The sequence below is a fragment of the Nipponia nippon genome, unplaced genomic scaffold (genome assembly GCF_047370975.1).
Source record: "Nipponia nippon isolate SJK-2023a ecotype South Korea unplaced genomic scaffold, ASM4737097v1 scaffold_43, whole genome shotgun sequence".
In the NCBI taxonomy this organism is placed as follows: Eukaryota; Metazoa; Chordata; class Aves; order Pelecaniformes; family Threskiornithidae; genus Nipponia; species Nipponia nippon.
In genome coordinates, this window is record NW_028262362.1 from 1,384,056 (window position 1) to 1,405,185 (window position 21,130).

General features: G+C 48.8%; 2 protein-coding genes across 12 annotated transcripts; both read left to right on the forward strand.

The window, feature by feature from the left end:
* The first annotated feature begins 1,013 nt into the window (after nucleotides 1–1,013).
* Nucleotides 1,014–10,599, forward strand: VPS11 (VPS11 core subunit of CORVET and HOPS complexes). Its single transcript, XM_087778256.1, has 16 exons — nucleotides 1,014–1,271; nucleotides 1,433–1,581; nucleotides 1,772–1,907; nucleotides 2,973–3,136; nucleotides 3,236–3,483; nucleotides 3,890–4,091; nucleotides 4,374–4,525; nucleotides 5,513–5,699; nucleotides 6,106–6,249; nucleotides 6,761–6,949; nucleotides 7,253–7,414; nucleotides 7,894–8,033; nucleotides 8,342–8,544; nucleotides 9,081–9,252; nucleotides 9,365–9,587; nucleotides 10,316–10,599. The coding sequence occupies exons 1-16, from the start codon at nucleotides 1,118–1,120 to the stop codon at nucleotides 10,478–10,480; spliced, it is 2,790 nt and encodes a 929-aa protein (XP_087634382.1). The 5' UTR covers nucleotides 1,014–1,117; the 3' UTR covers nucleotides 10,481–10,599.
* Nucleotides 10,600–10,629: 30 nt separating this feature from the next.
* On the forward strand, nucleotides 10,630–20,883 carry HMBS (hydroxymethylbilane synthase). Of its 11 annotated transcripts, none has more exons than XM_087778271.1 (14): nucleotides 10,630–10,790; nucleotides 10,868–10,921; nucleotides 12,713–12,785; nucleotides 13,480–13,529; nucleotides 13,629–13,684; nucleotides 14,798–14,875; nucleotides 15,195–15,272; nucleotides 16,492–16,567; nucleotides 17,274–17,387; nucleotides 17,927–17,965; nucleotides 19,048–19,167; nucleotides 19,407–19,460; nucleotides 20,065–20,151; nucleotides 20,428–20,883. In XM_087778271.1, the coding sequence occupies exons 1-14, from the start codon at nucleotides 10,767–10,769 to the stop codon at nucleotides 20,599–20,601; spliced, it is 1,077 nt and encodes a 358-aa protein (XP_087634397.1). In that variant the 5' UTR covers nucleotides 10,630–10,766; the 3' UTR covers nucleotides 20,602–20,883. The 11 variants fall into 11 exon arrangements, 10 of the variants coding, with proteins under 10 accessions (XP_087634397.1, XP_087634400.1, XP_087634399.1 ...); XM_087778273.1 differs by having other exon boundaries at nucleotides 10,710–10,790; nucleotides 12,601–12,785; XR_015709142.1 differs by having other exon boundaries at nucleotides 10,716–10,790; nucleotides 10,868–12,254; nucleotides 12,601–12,785; nucleotides 19,407–19,542; nucleotides 20,428–20,448.
* The last annotated feature ends 247 nt before the right edge of the window (nucleotides 20,884–21,130 follow it).

Here is a 21,130-nt window from a genome sequence, read left to right on the forward strand (position 1 = left end):
GCGGAGGGTGCGGGAGGCAACGGGCTCTTCTGACCAGAGCAGCTTGCGGTCTCAGCTGAAGTTACCTGTGAAAGGTGCACTGCTGCTTCTCGCTTACATCAAAGGGAAAGCCGGCCAGAAAGGGAGGGAAAGCTGTTGCCAGCCTTCAGCATATACATTAATGCTATATTCCTGGCCCGTGGTCAGTTCTCTTCTTGGCGACCAGAGTAGGTGAGCGCCAGCAGCAGTTAAAACGAGGAGCGAGGTAAAAACTGTTCAGGTATCCTTGTGGGAGAGGCCTTGTAAAACATGCCCCGTGCATGTAGCTGAAGCACGGTGCGAAAATTTCAGGCAAATCTCAAAAGTGAGACTGCAGCTTTTCATCAGAGAGCTCTTTACGTCGTTGGGTGGGGGAAAAGGGTTGTCCTGTTCAAAGCATTTGAACCTTAAGCTGGCAGTGCTGTGAAAGCTCTGAAAACAGCTTGTAAGGTGTGACCGTGGGTACGTGACAGGCAATGGTGCGAGACCTTCCGGAGACGAACTCGCTGGCGGCTCTTTGAAAACCTCCCGGGTAATCGTCCAGCATGAACACAGCGTTAACTGTGTACGCCAGTTTCTGATTCAGTAGATCTGGAGTTATTCCACCTGATGGATTCTTCAGCTAGAGCCGGCCTGATTTGCAGTAGCTGCACTCCAGCAGTGTGCAGGCTTGCATAAAACTCGAGACGTTTTCTCTTCTCTACTGGCCAGTGAAGAAAAGGGAATGAAGACTGGAAATAAAGTCACTACGAAGGACAGTGACTTTTGCAGGTTTTTAAAAACTTGTGAGGGGTATTGCTGTCACCCACTCTCAGTCAAAACTTCCTTAGACCAAAGCATGAAAATGGAAGTCTATTAAGTACTTTTAGTCTGATTTAGAAGTGTAAACGGACAGCTCAACTGTGCTAGGAGCTCACATGTCAATATTTTTGGGGGAGGGGGGGAAGCCGGTGCTACTGGAGGGCTAGGATGTACCAGCGGGGGCTGCGGGGAAGGCCGGGCCGCGGCCTGCAGAGCCCCCGGCGGCGCTGCCCGTAGGAAGGGAGGGGCGGGGAAAGCGGTCACGTGAGACGCGAGGGGCGCTCGGCCCCGCCCCAACATGGCTGCCTACCTGCAGTGGCGCCGCTTCGTCTTCTTCGACAGAGAGGCGGTGAAGGAGCCGCCGGGGCCGGATGGGGCCGGCGGGAAGCCCTTCGCGCTGCCCTCGGGCATCGCGGTCTGCGACTCGGGCCGGGGCAGCCTCGTGTTCGGGGATATCCCGGGAGGCGGCGGCGCCGGGCGCCTTGGCCTGCGCGGGGCTCGGTGGGGCCGGGGCTGCAGCGGGGTGGGGCGGCTCTGGTTCTGGTTCTGGTGGGGGGTTTTGTTGTTGTTGGTTTTTTTTTTCTCTCCTTTGTGTGCCTTAACTGTGATCTACATATGGAAGGTCAGATTTGGTTTTTGCCTCGCTCCCTTCAACTCAGTAGTTTCCAAGCTTACAAGCTCCGGGTGACGCATCTGTACCAGCTGAAGCAGCACAGTATCTTGGTTTCTGTTGGGGAGGATGAAGAGGGTATTAACCCCTTGGTAAGTCAAACGACAAAGAGAGGAAAATGCATTTGTGTTACGGGTCTTTCTTAGAGACTACTGCGACTACCTTGGTTGACCGTTCTTACCTTAAGGAGCTTGTGCATTCTGGGCCCTGTTCTGTTTGATGCTAGGTCTTGGTCTCCTAATACTTCACATTTTGCTTATGCCAGATCGTTGTCATTTGTAGGTTAAAGTCTGGAACCTGGAGAAACGAGATGGTGGCAATCCTCTTTGCACACGAATTTTTCCAGCAATACCAGGTAACAAGCCCACAGTTGTATCCTGCCTAACCGTCCACGAGAATCTTAACTTTATGGCTATTGGTAAGTAAAATTGAATTGTAACAGCTGAAGAAAAATATCACGGTCCTTACTCAGATGTCAGGAAAGAAATAGATAGCACAAAAAATCAGCGTAGTCTGTCCTGACGGTTTTTCTTCTCACGCAGTTTTGATGTTATTCTCACAGAGAGAGAGCGTATCTTGCGCTGTCAGAGAGCTTGAGGAGATAAATACGTAAATTTAGCCTGAGTCTGTATGCATTACAGTAATAACTTTGATACTTAAAAGGGAAGCACGTATTTTTAGTTGATGTCATCTTTCCCTGCCAGTCAATGTTAGAGGTTATGCATGTATTGAACTTGGTACTAAATTTAGCTTTTGTTGTAGTACAGGAAAAAAACATAGGTTTTGCGATACCTAACGTTACAGAAAGATTTTTTTTTTTTTTTTTCCCAAGCACTGTATAGAAACCTTTTTTTAAAAAAAAAAAAGCCAACTTCTCTTTTTGGATTTAAGCATTCCCTTGTGATATTTCTTGCTTAACTTCTGACAGAGTAAGAGCAGTAACGTTGTGAGGTTGCAAGCGCTTTCAGTGAGTTGGTCCCTGGACTGAAATCAAAAATCTTTCTGTATGTGCGTTGTGGCCTTCCACCCTGGATCAACTTGCAGGACTGGGGCTGTCGGCAAGCTGTGAAAACCCCACGTTTTGCTCACTCTTAGGAAATCTCCCTCTAGTCTTTTTACAGCGTGTAGTATGTTTCGAAAAAGCTAGTGAACAATTGCCAGATGAGAAAGCTGTTCGTAAAACAAAATACAGACAGACTCAAAAAAAATAACCTGCAGGTGAAGTTTGTGTGTGGAAAGCGAGTTGAACCTTGCTGAACGGTGACATCCTGCATGCAGTCGGGTAACAGCTCTGAACCGTAACAGGAGCAACCGGGGGTGGTTTGGCACATACTTCCTTGACACAAGAACCTGCGGCAGCCCTATTACTTAATACCTTACTGGCGAGCAAGGTGTTGTCACCGACTGGAGCCGTCCTAACTTACGCTGGGTAATATTTCAGGTTTGCCATATAAGTAACAGTTTAGTCTGTTCCCTTCGCTAGGCTTTGCAGATGGGAGCGTTGTACTTACAAAAGGAGACATCACTCGAGACCGGCATAGTAAGACGCAGATCCTACACGAAGGCAGTTATCCGGTTACTGGCCTCGCTTTCCGACAGTCTGGCAAAACAACGCATCTGTTTGTGGTGACCACAGAGAACATCCAGGTGGGAAGTTAATTGAAAAAATGAGACTCTGACTCACAAATTGCATTGACTTCAGAGTCTAGTTCCGAGCGATCCCAAAACCTTGCGTTTCCTCTGTAGTCTTATATGCTTTCAGTGAAAGACTATCCTCACCTGGAGCTGGACACTCACGGTTGTGGACTGCGCTGCTCATCTCTCAGTGACCCCTCCCAGGATCTCCAGTTCATTGTGGCAGGAAACGAATGCGTGTACCTTTATCAACCAGATGAACGTGGCCCCTGCTTTGCCTTCGAGGGACAAAAGCTGATTGTTCACTGGTATCGGGGGTACCTTGTCATTGTCTCCAAGGACCGAAAGACTTCTCCAAAGTAGGGCTCCTCAGAACAGATGAGTTCTTTTCGGTCTTGCACCTTCCTGCTTTCCCTCTTTTTCTGCCTTCCCTGTGAAGCTCCGCTCCTGGGGGCCAGTTGCAACTTTGTCAGAGGTTGTTAAGATTCATCCGGACCCGTGTATCGATTAACTTCTGTTGTGAGAGTAGTGCGGTTAAGCGTGCTGAATGAGTGGGGTTTTTTTTTCCCGTCCTATGAATTTCTCAGCCTCACACATAGATGGAATTTGCATATAAATACATGGTGTTTTGCCTCTGGATCCGCTTAGTTTAATCGCCCAAATGAACCCTATTTGTCTTGCTCTCTGGACATCCCTAGTTTGCATAGGTATCAAGGATTCAAGTTACGCTCTCCTTGTTTTCTAAAACTTTATTCTGCTTTCCAGGTCAGAGTTTGCTGGGAATGAGGCACAGAATTCGGACAAACAGGTCCTGAATATCTATGACTTGTGCAACAAATTCATTGCATACAGCTCAATCTTTGATGATATAGTGGACGTCTTAGCAGAGTGGGGTTCTCTGTATGTACTGACCAGAGATGGGAAGATTCACGTACTGCAGGAGAAGGATACGCAAACCAAGCTCGAGGCACGTAAATCTGTTTTGTTATTACTGTCTGCCTTACGTCTGCAAGATTGTACTGGCTCTGCAGATTGAAAACTGGAACCATTCGGGTGAGTGAGTTACATAACACGTGCCCCGATAGCTTTTCAGCATAACCAGTGTGATAAGGCATTCGGTATTTAAAAGCCTGAGCACGTGTATGTGCACAGCACCAAACAGAAGAAACAACTTCTTTTCCAGGTGCGTCTGAAGGTGTTTTGCGGGGTGGTGTTTCCCTCATTGCTGCTCTTACCCTGTATTTAACAGATGCTATTCAGAAAGAACTTATTTGAAATGGCCATTAACCTGGCCAAGAGCCACCACTTGGACAGCGATGGTTTGTCAGAGATTTTCCGGCAGTATGGCGATCATCTGTATAACAAGGGGAACCATGATGGAGCCATCCAGCAGTATATCCGGTAAGCAGGGGTCCTGTGGAGCCACGATGGTGTAGTACAGGTAGGAGTTACGGAGGCCTTGGTTTCTGCTTCAGCCCAGGAATAAACCAAACCAAACAAACAAAAAAAAAAAAAGCATGACTTGAGGTGAAAATTCTACCAGTAGAGAGAAACGTGTCAGTGAGATTAAAAGTCTCACAAAAAAGTTGCTTGAAAATGGCTCTGTGCGCCTTAGGATAAAGTTCTCCTCTTTGATCATACTTTAACACGAACAGTGAAGGCACGTTGGGATGGAGTGGGGCCTGGCGACGTCATTGTAAACAAGGGATCTCTCTAGGTGAGATGGGTGATGTGATTTGACCATGTAGAGCAGTCGTCTTGGAAAATGCTCAAACAGCTGAATGTCAGTTTTAAAACATCTCAAGTTTTTTAAAACTTGGAGCAGCCTATTTTGGGGCTTACTGAAAACTTCATGTTTGATCTCTTCTTTAAAATGCTACAAAGCATTACGTTCATGTAGAACTGAAACTTTGGAGTCCCGACATCTAGCGCGAGTCGGCATGTAGTTTATTGTCAACTGGCATTAAGTGTCGGGATAACTGTGGCTAAACTGCTCCGTGTGGCCAGGAGCTTTTAAAGTTGAGTTTGAGTTACGTGACTGAAAGGAAGGAAAATGTAGCTTTTGTTCCCCTTTTTTTGGGCTTCCCAGTTAGCTGCGGTCAGAGCGTAGTTCATCTCCTCACTGCCTCCTTTAAAGGAGGATTAAGTCCTTGTGTGCTGTCGCCACTGTCCCGATCGCGGCCTTTGTAGAGGGTGGTTTGTTTCACCGTGCGTGCGGATGGGCGGTCTTACACCGTAACTAGTTGTTAATTCTGATGCGTAGCTGAGTGGTCCCGAGTGGGTTAGTGCCTGCTGAGGTTAAAGCTTCTCCGTGCTCTGGGGTTAATTTCTCCATTTCTTCTGACTTACCGGCTATATGGTCTCTTGCAACGTGACTCTCCCCTCCAGAACTATAGGGAAGCTGGAACCGTCTTACGTTATTCGGAAGTTCCTGGACGCTCAGCGTATCCACAACCTCACTGCTTATCTGCAGACGCTCCACCTGCAGTCCCTGGCCAATGCAGACCATACTACACTTCTGCTGAATTGCTATACCAAACTCAAAGACAGCTCGAAACTGGAGGAGTTCATTAAGGTATTGGGGGAAGGTGAAATCGTGCCAAGTTGTTATGTCATCATTGTAATTAAAAAGGGGTAGCGGTGACATTGTGAATTGGCTCCTGTGGGGCTCTTGAGAGAGAGAGGAAGGGATTTCTCCCTCAGTACCCTTGTCTTTGCTCCTTTATTGCCAAGCTCTTGGTCACATCCTCAGTTTGGCTGGCTTGCCCTCTGAGTCTGGAGTGTGCTGGCTTTTGCCAGTGTGACTGGCAGCCTAATGAGAGGTGGTTAGACTACTTCCTTTCTGCACGTGTGATCTTCCCCTTGCATGAGAGGTACTAAGTTGTCCCTGCTCTGGCTTTCCTCCTCTTACATAAACGATTGCTGCTTGTGGACCGTGGGAATGTCACTGAGGGACCATCTTTCTGCTTCTGTTCTTGTAGACGAGTGAGAGCGAGGTCCACTTTGATGTGGAAACGGCCATCAAGGTGCTTCGTCAAGCGGGTTACTACTCCCACGCTGTGTACCTGGCAGAGAAGCACGCGCATCATGAATGGTACCTCAAAATCCAGCTAGAGGACATCAAGGTGAGGAGACGTTACTGCTCCCGTGTTCTTATTGGGGAGAATACCACTTCTCTAGGCTCTTTAGTGAGAATACCATTTCACTGAGCTCTTCCCTGCGGCTAGTGTGCTGACAGGACTGCTGAGGCAGCAGTAACCACGCCTGCTGCTGCTTGCATGTTAGCTTTCTGCTTTTGGCTTGTGCGGTAGACTAGGGGTGGAAATCGGAGGGGCTTATTCGTTCTGTTTCAAATGTGGCTTTTTACAGTGCCCTTTAAGAGGAGGGAGGGTCGTTACTGAGAGATTGATCTAAATGGCGCTCTCTTTCCCCTGGGCCACAGCCAGTCTTCCTCCCTGAGGAGGAAAACAAGCAGGAATAGTGAACGATAATTCAGAGCAAATGGCGTTTAAGGCATACTCGCAGTATGTATTCCGTGCTTTATGCCCTAACCTCAAAGTGGAGAGCAGAAGCCAATGTCGTGTGATCCCCGCCCCCCCCCCCCCCCCCTTCCCCCTTCTTTGGCTGCCTCCACAGAACTACCAAGAGGCTTTGCGCTACATTGGAAAGCTGCCTTTTGATCAGGCAGAGAGTAACATGAAGCGGTATGGTAAAATCCTGATGCACCATGTCCCTAACGAGACCACGGAATTGCTGAAGATCCTCTGCACTGATTACCAGCCTTCGGGAGACAATGAAGGCCCTGGGATGCTGGAAGGAAAAAAGGTACGGTTTGCGTTGACTGAGAATTGTTGCTGTTGAGTAGTAACTTCGCAGCAAGCGAGTGCTCCTGTGCACCTCGTGGTGCAGGCCTGATGGTGTAATGAGAAGCCCCGTCCTGGTAGTCCCCGAGACAAGAGGCTGCTTAAAGCTATTGCTCAGAACCAATTCCTGCTGTAATCGACATCCCGTGCCGTGCTGTATCCGTAGCGTCGCAGACGGTGGGAATGAGCGCTCTGCACAGCAGGGAAGAAGCGCCAGTCTGGCTGCGACTGATCTGGGTGCTTGACTTTTCTGGCTGTGTTATAGGCTAATTCAGAGGAGTTCATTCCAGTCTTTGCAAACAACTCCCGAGAACTGAAGGCTTTTCTGGAGCACATGACTGAGGTGCAGGCTGACTCTCCGCAGGGTGTCTATGACACTTTACTGGAACTTCGACTCCAGAACTGGGCACATGAACAAGATGAGCAGGTTTGAGCTCCTCCAGCTTTGTGTTTTCAGAGGGGGACTTGGTGTCTTTGCATCCTATTTGCATTCCTGCCAACCCGTAACCTTTGCAGATGGGCATTGACAACATGAGGCAATATGTAACGCTGTGCTGGACAAATGGCACATAAATGGGAAAGCAGCCTGCTAGCTGGGAGAATACTCCTTTCAGTGAGGCTGAGCTTGTTTTGCATGAATCTCATTTGAGAACAGATTGCAGACAATACAACCTCTGTGGGCAGATGCCTCTCCCACAAAAGTAGCTCCGTTTGCTTGCTGGGGTCTCTGAGGATGCTGGCTGTTTGGGCAGAAGTCATGTCCTGTTTGCTTAAAAGGGATAGAGGGCAAACAGCAAAACTGTCCTCCTCTTTGAAAGAGCTGCGGATTACTCTCGGGTCTTGGTGCAAAATGTTCTCTGTGCGTGTGTGCATTGCTCTCCCCGACCTCTTCCCCCTTCTCCGTAGATCAAGGAGAAGCTGCACAATGAAGCCCTCACCCTCCTGAAGAGTGGAAGGTTCAAAACGGTCTTTGATAAGGCCTTGGTCTTATGTCAGATGCACAATTTCAAGGATGGTGTCCTCTACCTCTATGAGCAGGGCAAACTGTGAGTGTTGCTCTTGTCCCTAGAGTCCTATCCCTCCCCCCCACCCCGCAGGGATTTCCGAGCTGTAAGTGTCCCTGCCTTGCAATGGTAACCACCTCTTCGGTGTCTCGAGATGGGAACTGCAGATCATTGCTCAGCTGAGCATATCTTGTTGTTAGAGCAGGGCAGTTACGTAGAGAGCGAATGACAGACCTGTCTTGGCTTCTGTGTGAATGTCCGGGGCTCGCGTGGCTGGCTGAAAACCTGACGTCCCTGTAACCACTCAAAAGGAGAGATCGTTGCAGCTGACGAGTCTCTCTCTCCCGTAGTTTCCAACAGATCATGCACTACCACATGCAGAACGAGCAGTACAAGAAGGTGATTGAGGTGTGCGAGTTGTATGGAGACCAAGAGGCTTGTCTCTGGGAACAGGCTCTCGGCTACTTTGCACGGAAGGAGGAGGACTGCAAAGAGTATATCGCTGCGGTGCTGAAACACATTGAGAACAAGAATCTTATGCCTCCGTTGCTTGGTAATAATGACATGTGGCACCCAAAAAGAACCTCCAAAACCCAAACTAGTTGATAGCACGCTCTGTAGGTTAGAGATTTGAGAGAAGTATCAATGAAGTTTGAGCCCACCGTTTGAAGTAATAACCTGCTCTGTAGGGAAAAGCGATGCCAGTCCCAGCTCCCTAATTAGAGAAAAAGATCTGCGGTGTCAGTTGTAGAGATGTCTGTACCTGGTTTCTGTTCTCTCAGCGTGGGGCGGCAAAGGCCTTGCTGAAACCCCTGCTGTGTCTTAGTGGAGAAGTTGGAACGGAATCCAATCTGCTACATCCTTGCTTTGCCCCTTTTGGTCGGAGCTATCCAAACATGCTCCCAGTCACCCATTTCTGGAGGAGGCCAAACTGAAATCGAGTCTTTAAATGAGCTCTCCGATTCTGTAAGAATGCTGACTGCCTTTGCCTGTAAGTGGCCTTTTACTGGAGAGCGGGCTGTCCAGGTAGGACTAGTGTAGCTGCGGGTTTTTCGCTTGTGTTTAAACTAACGCCTCGGTTGCTCTTAGTTGTGCAGACGCTGGCTCATAACTCCACAGCCACACTGTCTGTGATCAAGGATTATCTTGTCAACAAGCTGCAGAAGCAGAGCCGCCAGATAGAGCAGGATGAGCAGAGAATTCAAAAATACCGAGAAGAAACTACAAGGATCCGCCGGGAGATTGAAGAGCTAAAAGCAAGGTGTGGGCCAGTGTGCTGTCTCGTCTTACGTGGGATAGAACTCTTGTTTTCTTTTATTAAGGAAAAATATACTTTGTCTTTCTTGCCCTTCTGCCTCCTCTCACTCTCTCAGTCCCAAGATCTTTCAGAAGACCAAGTGCAGCATTTGCACCAGCGCCCTGGAGCTGCCTTCAGTCCACTTCCTGTGCGGTCATTCCTTCCACCAGCACTGCTTTGAAAGCTACTCTGAGAGCGACTCCGAATGTCCTACTTGCATGCCAGAAAATCGCAAAGTGATGGACATGATCCGAGCCCAGGAGCAGAAGAGAGACCTGCACGACCAGTTTCAGCATCAGGTAGGGTAACATTGCCTGTCTTAGCAAGTTTAAATAAATAGGGTTTAGATTGGTTTACAGATCAGGGTAAGGCTGAACGTATTTTGTAAATGAGGTCATGTTGATTGCAAATAATGAGGCATTAGGCCCTAGGGTGACTGCGTTATGTACGGGGCATGAAGAGTCCCCGATGCTCTCCAAAGATGAAAGAGGGGCTATTCTCAACCAGGGCCTGAAATGGAGCGAGACCTATCGGTCAGCGTGACAGCTGGTTGACAGGTTGTATAGAACAAATGAGGGAGAAAGGAAAAAAAAAAAGGTGTGTGGATTGGGACGGGGACGGGACGGTGCAGTTGGGGTAGACCAAAAGTGTTGCGTCTGCATCGTGTTTCCCAGGGGTGAAGCGGCGCGGTTGAGAAGGGGGTCTTTAGCTAGAACATGTTAACGTACGCGGAAACTAGAGTAGCTGAGGCAGTCGCTTTCCTGCTTAAGAGAATTGTTGTTTACCTCTTTGGTGCGTGGCTCAAATGGAGGATTGAAACAAGAGGTGGAACGGCCAGCGGCAGAAAACCTTAGCAGAGGAAAGCCGCTACTGCGGCACTTGCATTGAACTAGCAGAATAGCTGAGGAGCGGCTTGGGCTGCCGCGTCTCCAGTAAAGGGGCTGTAAGTGCAGGGGGCGAAAGGAAAGGGGCTGGAGGCAAGAGGCTCTGGAGGCTTTTACTGATGCTGCTGCTTTGCGTCCGGCAGCTCAAGTGTTCCAACGATGGCTTCTCCGTTGTTGCCGACTACTTTGGTCGAGGCGTCTTCAATAAGCTCACCCTCATCACCGACTTGCCCTCGGGAAAGGCGGCTGCGACTATTGAGGCTGGCCTGCAGCGGGAGCTGCTCATCCACACCAAGCGCAGTACCTGACCCTGCGCCGCCCTCCCGCCTTGGACGGGCTTCCCCCGTGTGGCCTCGGGCAACCTGTACGCGGGCTTCACCCTGACCTGGCCTTCAGCCCCTCAATAAACCGGACCAGCTGGCCACTGCGCCGCGTGTGCCGGGCCTCCGGGAGGGGCGGGGCGGGGCGGGGCGGGCCTCCGGGCTTCCTCAGCGCCGTGGCCGCCCGTCGGTGGCGTCGGCAGCCGGACGTGACGTCTGGAGGCGGAGTCCCGCCATGGGGCAGTGCGGGGATCGCTGAGGGCGCGGCGGCGTGATGGCCGAGCGGGACGCGGCCGCCGTGAGTCGCGGGCTGGCGGGAGGGGGCAGGGCGCGGGCGCGGCGCTGGGGCGGCCGCTGACCCGGTTGTTGCCGCAGGGCGAGAACGGCGCGGGCGGCAGAGCGGTCCGCGTGGGCACCCGCCGGAGCCAGGTAGGCAGCGGCGGGGCCGGGGTGCGGGGCGCGCGGAGGGCTCCCGCCCACGGCACCCGCGGCGGCGCGGGCAGGCCGCCGCCCCGCCGGGTCCCGGCCGTTCCGCGGCCGGAGCAGCAAGGGCTAGCTACGGCTCGGCGAGCGGGGGTCGGAGGGGACGCCGTCCGGCGCCGCGGCTGCGGGCTCTCCCGCCCGTGGGCGGCAGGGAAAGGGCGAGCTCCCTCGTGGGAGACCCGAGAGTTCACGCGTGCCCGTTCCTTTCCTGGGTCTCCCAGGCGAAGTCCCGAAACGCTTTCGGTGGAGGCCAGGTGACGGTCGGGTCTGCACAGTGCTGCCTCGGCGGAGTTAGCGGAGGGCGAGGGTGCGAGCGCCCTTCGGGGGATAACGGGGGTCTTGCTGTGGGCTTTTTAACTTGCGAGGCCTATGCAGCTCTTCTCGGGAGGCGGGAAAAGAAAAAAACAACCGCCCAACAAAATCCCCCCAGCAACTAGTGGCTTCAGCCCACAGAAAGGACGGGGAAGGGACGTGTCCGGAGATAGGGTGGGTATCTCTTGCCAGCCGGCTGCAGCAGGGAGGAGCAGGCTCGCAAAGGGAGATAAATGTCCTTCAGGCCTTTGTTCTGAGCTAATCTTGTTCGTTCTGGTAGCACGTTCTAGGAAGAATTCTGGACTTTCAAGAAGGTGCTGTGCACGTGTACTACCTCTTTTTTGGACCTGAGGCTCTTGTGGCACTTCACAGAGGGAAGCAGCTACTTATGCACACTTTGTATGTAGGGAAACTACAGTCCTGAGAGTAAAGTTAATTGCCCCAGGGTACACAGCTCATCAGTGGGAGAGAAGCTGAAGCTCGCCTGCGGTTGCTTGAGTGTGCTGCTGCTTGCATGTGTGGAATGATCCTCTGCTAGTGTAATTCTGTTTTTATTTTACTTGTTTCTGCTGTCCTTATGGAAGGGAACGTTCTTCCTGCACTTTATTGCTTTAAGATCTGTTGCTTGCTGTGCGTGTAGACCTAAGCTGTTACTTTTATTTTTGTCTGTAGAACCTCTAAGTAGAGCTCTGATCTTGCAGAAGATAAGTAGCTCATATTTACCAGTAACTATAGATTTTTCCAGCAGCACGGTGAAATCCTACTGGCTTCTCCCAAAAGTTGCAGTATTGGTAACATGCGTACTCTTAGAAAAAGCAGAGGGTGCCCAGCATGCGATATGACTTGTTCTTTTGTCACCGAGCAACAGGGGGATGGTTTTTGCTTACCTTTCTGCCCGCTTGCCGACGAGCGGGCATCTTTCAGCAGTCGCAACCTGCAGAGGTGAAACCAATTGGCTCAACGTTAGGTAGGTAAATGAGTAAGGGCACCGAGGCGGTATAGAGAAGTGGAATTTCTGACTGGGGGACAGCTAGCGACCTTAATAACACAGCTGGAAGTAGAGCGTGTGAATCCTGACGCGCAGTCTTCTGCTCTAGTCGCTCTTCCTAACTCGATAAATGCTTTGCTTTGCCTTGTCAGCGCTTGGATCGCAACGGTGCTGGACAAGGGGAGACATTATTCAGCCACTTAGCTGACAAAACCAATTCTCTGGTGAAATGCTCTGGTCACGATAGGAGTTCACATGGTTCAAGGAGTTTGTACGTACGAGCGATTTTACTTGCGGCTACTTACTTCTAACGCTTTCGATTTAGAGAATGTAGCAGTCACGCGTGCCTGACCATCGAAGAATGGCAAGGTGTATGGAAAGCTACTGTATGGATGATGTGCTCTTTGTATGGGGCTTTGCTTTCTGCTTCGTTGCAGCTGGCCCGGATTCAGACTGACAGCATAGTCAAGATGCTCCGTGAGCTATACCCCGACCTCCGCTTTGAGATTGGTAAGTTGTTTTTGGATGCTGCCCTAGGGTAGATGGCAGCGGGAGCTAGCCGCTTATCTTTGCGTGCAAGAGTTGTGTGTAGAGCGCTGTCATGAGCAGGAGGATTCGACCCCGCTTATCTAAGAGTGCTGTCTGAATTCAGTTAGGCTGTGTGGCTGGCTGAGCAACTGCTGCTGGTTTCTTCTAGGAGAGAAAGGCGGATTTCACAAGCTCCTGATGATTGAAGTTCTGAGTATGTCATGCAGACGGTGTTACGTTTCTCCATTTGAGAACCTGGTGTCACCCGGGCTGCACCCCGCTATGCATTAGGGACGTTTTCGTGTCCGGGGCTTGAGGCGTTCAACAGTGCAGGAATAATGGGCGCCCAGCCTTGCACTGAAGAGAACTGCTGAGTACCTGTTTACTGGCGCTCCAAAGAAAGACCGTGGCGATTTCCGTTGGGTCAGCTCTTCCCAAAACCTGCCCTCTTTCCCCTCGCTCTGTTTTTGAGGACAGTGAAGGAAGCCTCAGTTTCACTTGCCTTGAGCACAGTGTATTTCTAGAAGTGAGCTGCTCTTATATTTATCTCGAATCTGTGTTCATGCAGTAGTCTGTGATGCTGTACTGCTCATTACATGCTACGTTGATATTTCCAGTCTAGGCCTACGTGCTCTGACCAAGCCTCACGTTTTACTTGTGCTCTCTCTCTGAGCAGTTGCCATGTCCACGACTGGAGACAAGATCTTGGATACAGCACTTTCCAAGGTAAAGGTTCTCTTCTTCCTCTGCACAAGAAGCGATTGTGTTTGATGATGTATTTGCAGATTTTTCTTTTGTGATTCATGTTTCTCCATTTACGCGTAGATCGGGGAGAAGAGCCTCTTTACCAAAGAGCTGGAAAATGCACTTGAAAGAAATGAGTAAGAGCTCGTTGTTTTCTCTTCTGCCTCTGCAATTTGTGGCGCTCTTTGGACATCTTTGGCTTGCTGCGTATGTGATCTAGTTTCCTTCTGTTCTGGTACCTCTCTGGCTAAGAAATCCTTTGATAAGTCATTGTCTTTTTCTCCCCGCCCTTTTCCCCCCGGGCTTAGGACACACATTTTGAAGCGGAGTTGTTGCGACACTTGGTCTGCTCTAATTAGGTTTTTTACTCCTGTGATTTGTGTTTTACACGTGCGTCAGAGAGGATGTAATCTAATCTAATTCCTGCTTACGAGTACGTTCTTTTAAAAATGCTTTGCTTGGTGGTGTTAACATATTGCATAACGTATTTAACATTTATTAACCTATTTGCATGCTAAATATGCAGGAGAATTGGGCATAGGCTGCAAGTTGTGCTGCTTTCTGTGTAACTTCTTTCTACAGAAAAACTGGGTTCAGGCTCCTGCTGGAGCAGAGAGAGATTAGCACTTCTTTTTTTTTTTTTTTTTTTTTTTTTTCTTCCCCCTCTTTTTTACTTTTTCAGTATCCTGAGGAGGGTTTCAGTGGTGCTTATGCCTTAGTTAAAGTGGGTTTAAAAACAAAGATATTCTTCTGCATCTCTGACACGTAGGCACACGATGCTGCATTTTCAAGTAAAGTCAGTGAAAAAATACTGGAGACTTAAGCATTTGCAGTGATGTTTGCTGGCCTTGTAACGAAGTAGATAGCGTTCACTTTGGCTAGCTATTATTTTCAGTTTGAAACGTAGTATCAGACAACGTACTGGTTGCATATTGGTACGATGAGTCTCTCTGTGGGAACGTCTCCAGCGTTTTCCCCTCATTCAGCCTGATTGTTGCGATGCGTCTTGCATCGTTGCTGGGAGGAAGGCGTTGTCTTAATTTTACAAGTGGGAAAAGAGAGACAGAGGAAGGTGAAGTCGCTTTTCTGGAGCAACACTGGAATTCTATAGTAATTCTGGCTATAGAATCCTGAAATTCCTCCCTCTTCTCCAAATGAATTCCCAGGGTGGATTCACACTTTTCTGTAGATGACCTGCAGGCCTCTGGTAGGTACCGACTGTTCAGTGATTACTGTCCTCTAATTTTTAGAGTTGACCTTGTGGTTCACTCCTTGAAGGACCTGCCGACTTCTCTTCCTCCTGGCTTTACCATTGGTGCTGTCTGCAAGTAAGTGTGGGCACAAGGCTTGATTCTCTGAGGGACTTGCATTTCACAGTGGTGGTGGTAGGAAAGCAAAGGCAGCTTAGGTCTTTTTAGGCATTCAAAGTTTGACCACCCTCCGATTAATCTCTGAAACAGTGGAAACGCTAGAGCTGTCCTAGTGTTTGTAGCCAGCAGGTTTGCTGGAAATTCTTGCTTTTGCAATGATGATGGGGTATTTTGGAGCCAGAGGCAGTTCCTCTAGGGACTGATAGCAGAACTGTTAAGCTTAACAGCCTTCCGTTAAATGATGTGTCAGCTATTCTGCGCTTGCGTTATTTTGCAGAAGGGAAAACCCACTTGATGCTGTTGTCTTTCATCCTAAAAACCGTGGGAAAACACTGAGCCTCCTTCCTGAAAAGAGGTGAGTGAGGAGAGGCAGGGGAAGACAGTCAGGTGTAAAAACACAAGGGAGGAGTTGGTTGATACTTCCCAGCGGCAAGTCAATGAGCTCCTTGCTTTATCCTGTAGTGGTTTTATGCTGCCTTCTGTTGGCTTTCCATAGACGTGACACCGAACCCACTTGCTGAAAAGAGCAACGCTATCTCACAGGAGTGCTGCACGCTGACTGAGGTTGGATCTCTCGAGCCACCCTTGAGTTGCAATGTTTTCTCAAGTTAGACCCTTTCTTATCGCAGTCTCCAGAGTGAATTCCTGCTCCTTTGCGTTGCGCGTACTGCAGGGGAATGCATACAATATGGGCAGGGTGTCCGGTGCAGTATTTTAGCTTGCGTGGGCCTGAACTACGCTCTTGTTCTCAGCCAGCCGGTTCTGATGTCTTCGTTGTTTTTTTGGCATCACTCTGTTACGGTTCTGGTGGGAGCATGAGCAGTTTCTCCATTTTGAATTACCTGCCTTGTCATAGAGGTTATTGGAGTCTTTTGTCTGAGACAGCTGAGTGACATTACTCAGATTAAGGTAACTATTAGAAAGATTTTTTTTTTTTCTATGTTAAAGTAAAAGAAACAAACTAGCTGTGACACAAACATAGATTCGCGCTTCCGTGCATCTGGAGAGCAGGAAAATCACGTCTGGTTTAGGTTCCAGGGTGCCAAGAAAAGTGAATAGCATACATCTCTAGAAAGGAAATGCTTACTGCCCCGGCTGGTAGTTTTCTGTGGTTTCCAGTTGCGCACCCTGCTGTTTCCAAAGGTTCTTCTCCCACTGCATTTCTGTCATTGATGAAGTCCCTCCATTTTAGTAACTTCAGTTGTCTGGCTATGTCTGGTTCAGTTTGGGGCAGCCAAGTCTCTTTTCTGTGACAAGCGTTGTGGTCTTTAAATGAGGTTTCATCAGTCCTTGACGGTGGCTAGGGGCTGCCCTCCAGAAGCATCTCCTGTAGATCGGTTCCTTGGGAGTGGCTTGCCTGCATCTAGCTTCAGCCAGGCTTTGTGCTAAACCTCACAGAGTGGTTTTCTTTCTTCTAAGGAGATATAAATCATTGGCAGGTTCTTGGATCTTTATTTCAATTAAAAAAAAAAAAAAAAGACGTCATTTGTTTCCTTGACATAGTTCTGACGCATCTCTGGCTGGAGGCAAGCGTAGGAGTATTCTGGATTTCATTGATTTTATTTTCTCCACAGTGTGATCGGAACCAGTTCACTTCGGAGAGCAGCCCAGCTCAAGAAGAAGTTCCCTCAGTTAGAATTCAGGGATATTGTATCCTTTCCTGCCAAAACATGGGAGCTGGGTAAAGCTGCAAACAGGAAAATATAACTTAATGGGAAAGCTAGAATCAAGGCTGATTTATGTCACCTGACCTACAAGAACAAACTGCTTCCTCAAAGGCTGCCCTCCATTAACCTGCTCCGAGACGGTTGTATAGCGTACCGTAGCCCACTCTGTCCTCTACTTTCTCACGAGGCTGTAAAGAAGGGGCCAGCCTTAATCTGGCCGAGATTCAGGATGCTGATGAATTTTACATTACGGAATGTTTGGAAAAATGCTTGACGGGTACCTACCGTGTGTTTGTTGCGGCGGTGTGGCCAAATGCCAATTGGTTCCCAATACCCTCGATGCGATGTGGGCCACTGAACTAGTGGTAAAAGGCATCATTGCTTTGGTCCTAGTAACCTAGTTCTTCACTAGGCAAAAGGAGTTGGTGCTGGGAGTTAATAACGTACTTAAATGACACACGTATCTTTTGAGACTCAGTGCGTGAATTAATATTCCATAATGCTCAGCAAAATTTTATGTGAAGAAACGATTGTCCATATTGAACCCCTTCTTTCAGGACGCTCCTCTGACTGATTCTCATTTGGAGGCTGTTGGATTCTGTACATTCTGTAAAGACATTCAAACAAATGTTAAGTGGTTATAGGACTGTTTGCCTGCTGTTTCTGTGCTCGCTTAACTGCTTCTACAGAGAGGGAATTTAAATACTCGCTTAAAGAAGCTCGATGAGAAGGAAGACTTCGGTGCCATCATCCTGGCTGCTGCTGGGCTGAAGAGAATGGGCTGGGAGAATCGCATTGGCCAGGTGAGGGGCAGCAAAGCAGAAAATACCATTCTCTGCCAAACGGTCAACTGCTTCCCTTTCAGACTTTCAGACCTTGCGGTTGTCCTGTCAAAGATGAGCATGCAGTCTCCTGAATCCATTGCCACGCTAGCTCATGGTTTGATGCGCTTCACAACGGATAATTTCTTTTTTTCTGCTTGGTTGGTTGGTTTTGTTTTCTTGGTACAGAAATTTATACTGCTCAGCTTTCCACAGTGCAGTAACAGTTTGTAATCTGATTGTCTCCCAGCATTTCACAATACTTGTGTCTAGCAACGCAGCAGTGTTCATGACTAAGATTTTTCTGACTAGCAAATTCACAGACTTTTACAGTCCAGGTGAAGGACAGCGCATTATCTTACTTCAGCGGTGGAAACGCTGAGGCACGGGAAGGGGGAGGTGATATCTCTTTGGTCAGGCACAAAATCAATTGATGTTAGAGGTGAGCATAGAATTGGGCTCTCGCTTCCTATATTCTGAACAGCGCAACTTGAGTTAACTCTGATTTTGCTTTCTTCCAGCTCCTAAGCCCTGAAGATTGTCTGTATGCTGTTGGACAGGTACGTTACAACTTTTGTATCTTAAGCCGTAGTGCGTATTGAAAGCTGGCAGCAGAACGACATGTCAGAGTAGTTAATCGTGCCGAATACTTCTCACGTGTTGGTTGCCAGAGAACGACTACGTCGATCTCTTTTGTTGGCCGTTACGCTGTTTTAGGCACAGCTTGTGGGAAGAACGGTAGTCAGCTCCGTTACCTGGTGTGGTGGGGGCTGATTTCCATCAGTAATGGGAAAAACAGTAAAAGGTAAAGGTAACGTGTGGCTCAGCTACACTGGGGCAACACGGCAGATACGGGGCAGGCTCCGGCAGGGTCAGCATTGCGCTGTAGCAGGATAATTGTGCAGAGCCACCGCAGTACCTTTGCCCTGTTGTCCTAACTCTCGTAGGGTGGAGCGGAAACACCTGCCTTGGAGCACATTCTTAGCGCTCTTGTTTCTAGGCAGGCAAACTGTTCCTGCCCGCGCTGGCCGTGCGGCTGAGTTTACTCAGTGTTGCACAGTGGGTATCAAACTTGCTAAACCCGAGGTGGCTACACATTAGTGATTGCAACTGACGAATCTGCAAATTCAGTCTGAAATAGCGATTTTGATCATGTGTTTGTCGGGTACTGTGCAGTTGCTCCCTGCCCCCCCCCCCCCCCCCCCCCCCCAGGTCTCGTTTCCAGTTTAGGAAAGAATTGTTTTGTCACCGTTACTCATTCAGCACTTGATCTTTATCTTGAGAAAAGGTTGGGAAGCTTGGATTTATCCAGCCTTCTCGTCACAAAGGGACGTTGGGGTGGGTGTTTCTATATATGCAGTCATAACTGAGATAGGTTTTAGAATGGTTTGAGGTGACAGCATGATCTCGAATGCTCGGCTGAAGTAAGTTCTGATCTTCCCTTTGCAGCAGCTGCTATAGGATGTCTCTGCAACCAGTAGATTGTTTTGCAATTCATTTCTGTAAATGTCTAAACATTGCTCCCTTAGTGAAATGCACCCAAGCCTCCGAGTTCCGTTTTCCATTTGACCAATGCTGAGTGCACACAGAGATGCATGAAGTTGAGGAATTACAATGACTTTGTTCGTGTTTCTTCTTCTAGGGTGCCTTAGCAGTGGAAGTTCGTGCCAAAGACCAAGAGATACTGAATATGGTATCTGCCCTGCATGATGCAGACACCGTGTTACGCTGCATCGCTGAGAGAGCCTTTATGAAACGTTTGGTAAGCGTGGCATCCTTGCTCTTCTGCCTGCAGCAGTAAATACTGCTCTGCTAGTTGACCTGGCACCATAGTATGGGAAATCTTGTTACGCTTCCTAAAACTGCGAAGCAGAGATTACTTCTGAATCGAGAAGGGCCTGAAGAGCGATAGGCGGGGTTGTGTGCAGCCTAAACTTTTCAGAGGCCTCCACTTTGAATGCATCAGGTAGGAGCCTCAGTGTCAGTTGCTTTCTGTTTTAGGAGGGTGGATGTAGCGTCCCTGTCGCTGTCAACACCGTGCTGAAGGATGGCCAGGTGAGGAGTACTTTGTCATTATCTGGGATTATTTCTGAAAACCTGTTCCAGTGTGTGCGTGTTCCCTGATCCTTCCCCGAAGGTAACTGACTCCAGCAGATACCTTTATAGCTAGTTAGGGCAGATAGGCTCCTGACTTGAGCCTTCCTGGTTTGTGTCCAAAGCAGGAGTATGCGAATGGGTCTGGCTAGTTGAAGCTCAGTCTTCCAGAAAATGCCCTTATAAGAAGAAGTACCAGATTTCCCCCCCTTCTTCTCCCTTCTTTAAAGGTAGTGTTGCCCTGAGATCTGAAAGTCTTGCTTCTGACCCCAGAAAATCAGTGGTTTTTACACAACGGAGTGCGATTTAAGGAGGTGGGAAGCTAGAAAAAAAATCAGTTTTTTTTCTTGGGAAGTTGCATCTTCCCTAACAGAGATTACTTTCCTTATAGTTGTATTGTACTGCTGTTCTTGCTGATCCCACTGCACTACAGAAGCCTCCAGATGTAGCTTCGTCTGTTGTGTGGTTTTTGGTTTTGGGTTTTTTTTTTTTTTTTAAAAGGGGGTAGTTGGCTTTCTGTTTGTTTGTTAATGTGGTATTAATCCCTTTTGTATGTCTTTCCAAGTTGTATTTGACAGGAGCAGTCTACAGTTTGGATGGATCTGATAGCCTGAAAGAGACTATGCAGACCAGTGTTAATTATCCCCAACAGGTATGTGAGCCTCGGGGGGGGGGGTGGGGTGGGGGTGGGGGGTGGGTGGGTGCGTGGGGGTGGGGGTGTGTGTGTGTCTGTGTCTGTGTGTGTTCAAAATCCAAACCTGAAGCTGAATGACGGAACCAGACCTTTTGAAATCTGTTACTTTTGGTCTGGTTCCTTGGAAGCTGTAACGGCACGCTGTACTCGAGGCTCCTCAGACCACAGGTTTTTACCCCGTTTCACGTGCCCGCTCCTTCCCACTGCCTCACCTCGAGGCGTTTATATTTGCAGAGTGAAGATGGGCCGAACGACGATGTGCAGCATGTCGGCATCACAGCCAAGAATGTCCCTGGTCAGGCCCAGGAAGCTGCAGAGAACCTTGGTGTTGAACTAGCTAGTTTACTTCTCAGCAAGGGAGCTAAGCATATCCTTAGCGTGGCAAGGCAGCTCAACGATGCCCGCTGAACCTGTGGTGTGGTCGGCACGATTGCTATGACTCAAGCAAGTCTTTGCAGTTACGCTGTCATCTTCCTTTGGAGGAAGGGATTTATTTAAGTGTTCACGCCGGTCCTATCTGATGTTTGGGCACAAAAACTTGAAATACGAAGTTGACTAACTTAAGTAGTTTACACTGTTCAGGGTTTTCATCCCCCTCTGCATTTCTCTAAATTGCAAAGTGTCTCTGAAGTTTTTTCAACAATCGTTGTAGCTAGGAAGTTAAAAAAAATTAAAAAAAACCCAACCCTCTTTAAGCGTTCTCCTGTTTCATTTAGGAACAAGGCACTTGTTACAGATTATAATCAGAGACTCAACTGTGACGGTACTGAAGTGCTGTACTGTGCTGACAGTACTGAAGTACTTTAGGTAGTCATTAATATTATTTGGGCCCGTTCACTCATCAGAATGCTGAAGAGGAAGCCTGCTATTAGGTTCCTAATACCAGGTTTGTCATGGTAAAGTAGCATGGGTGCCATGTTCATCATAGGTCTCAATT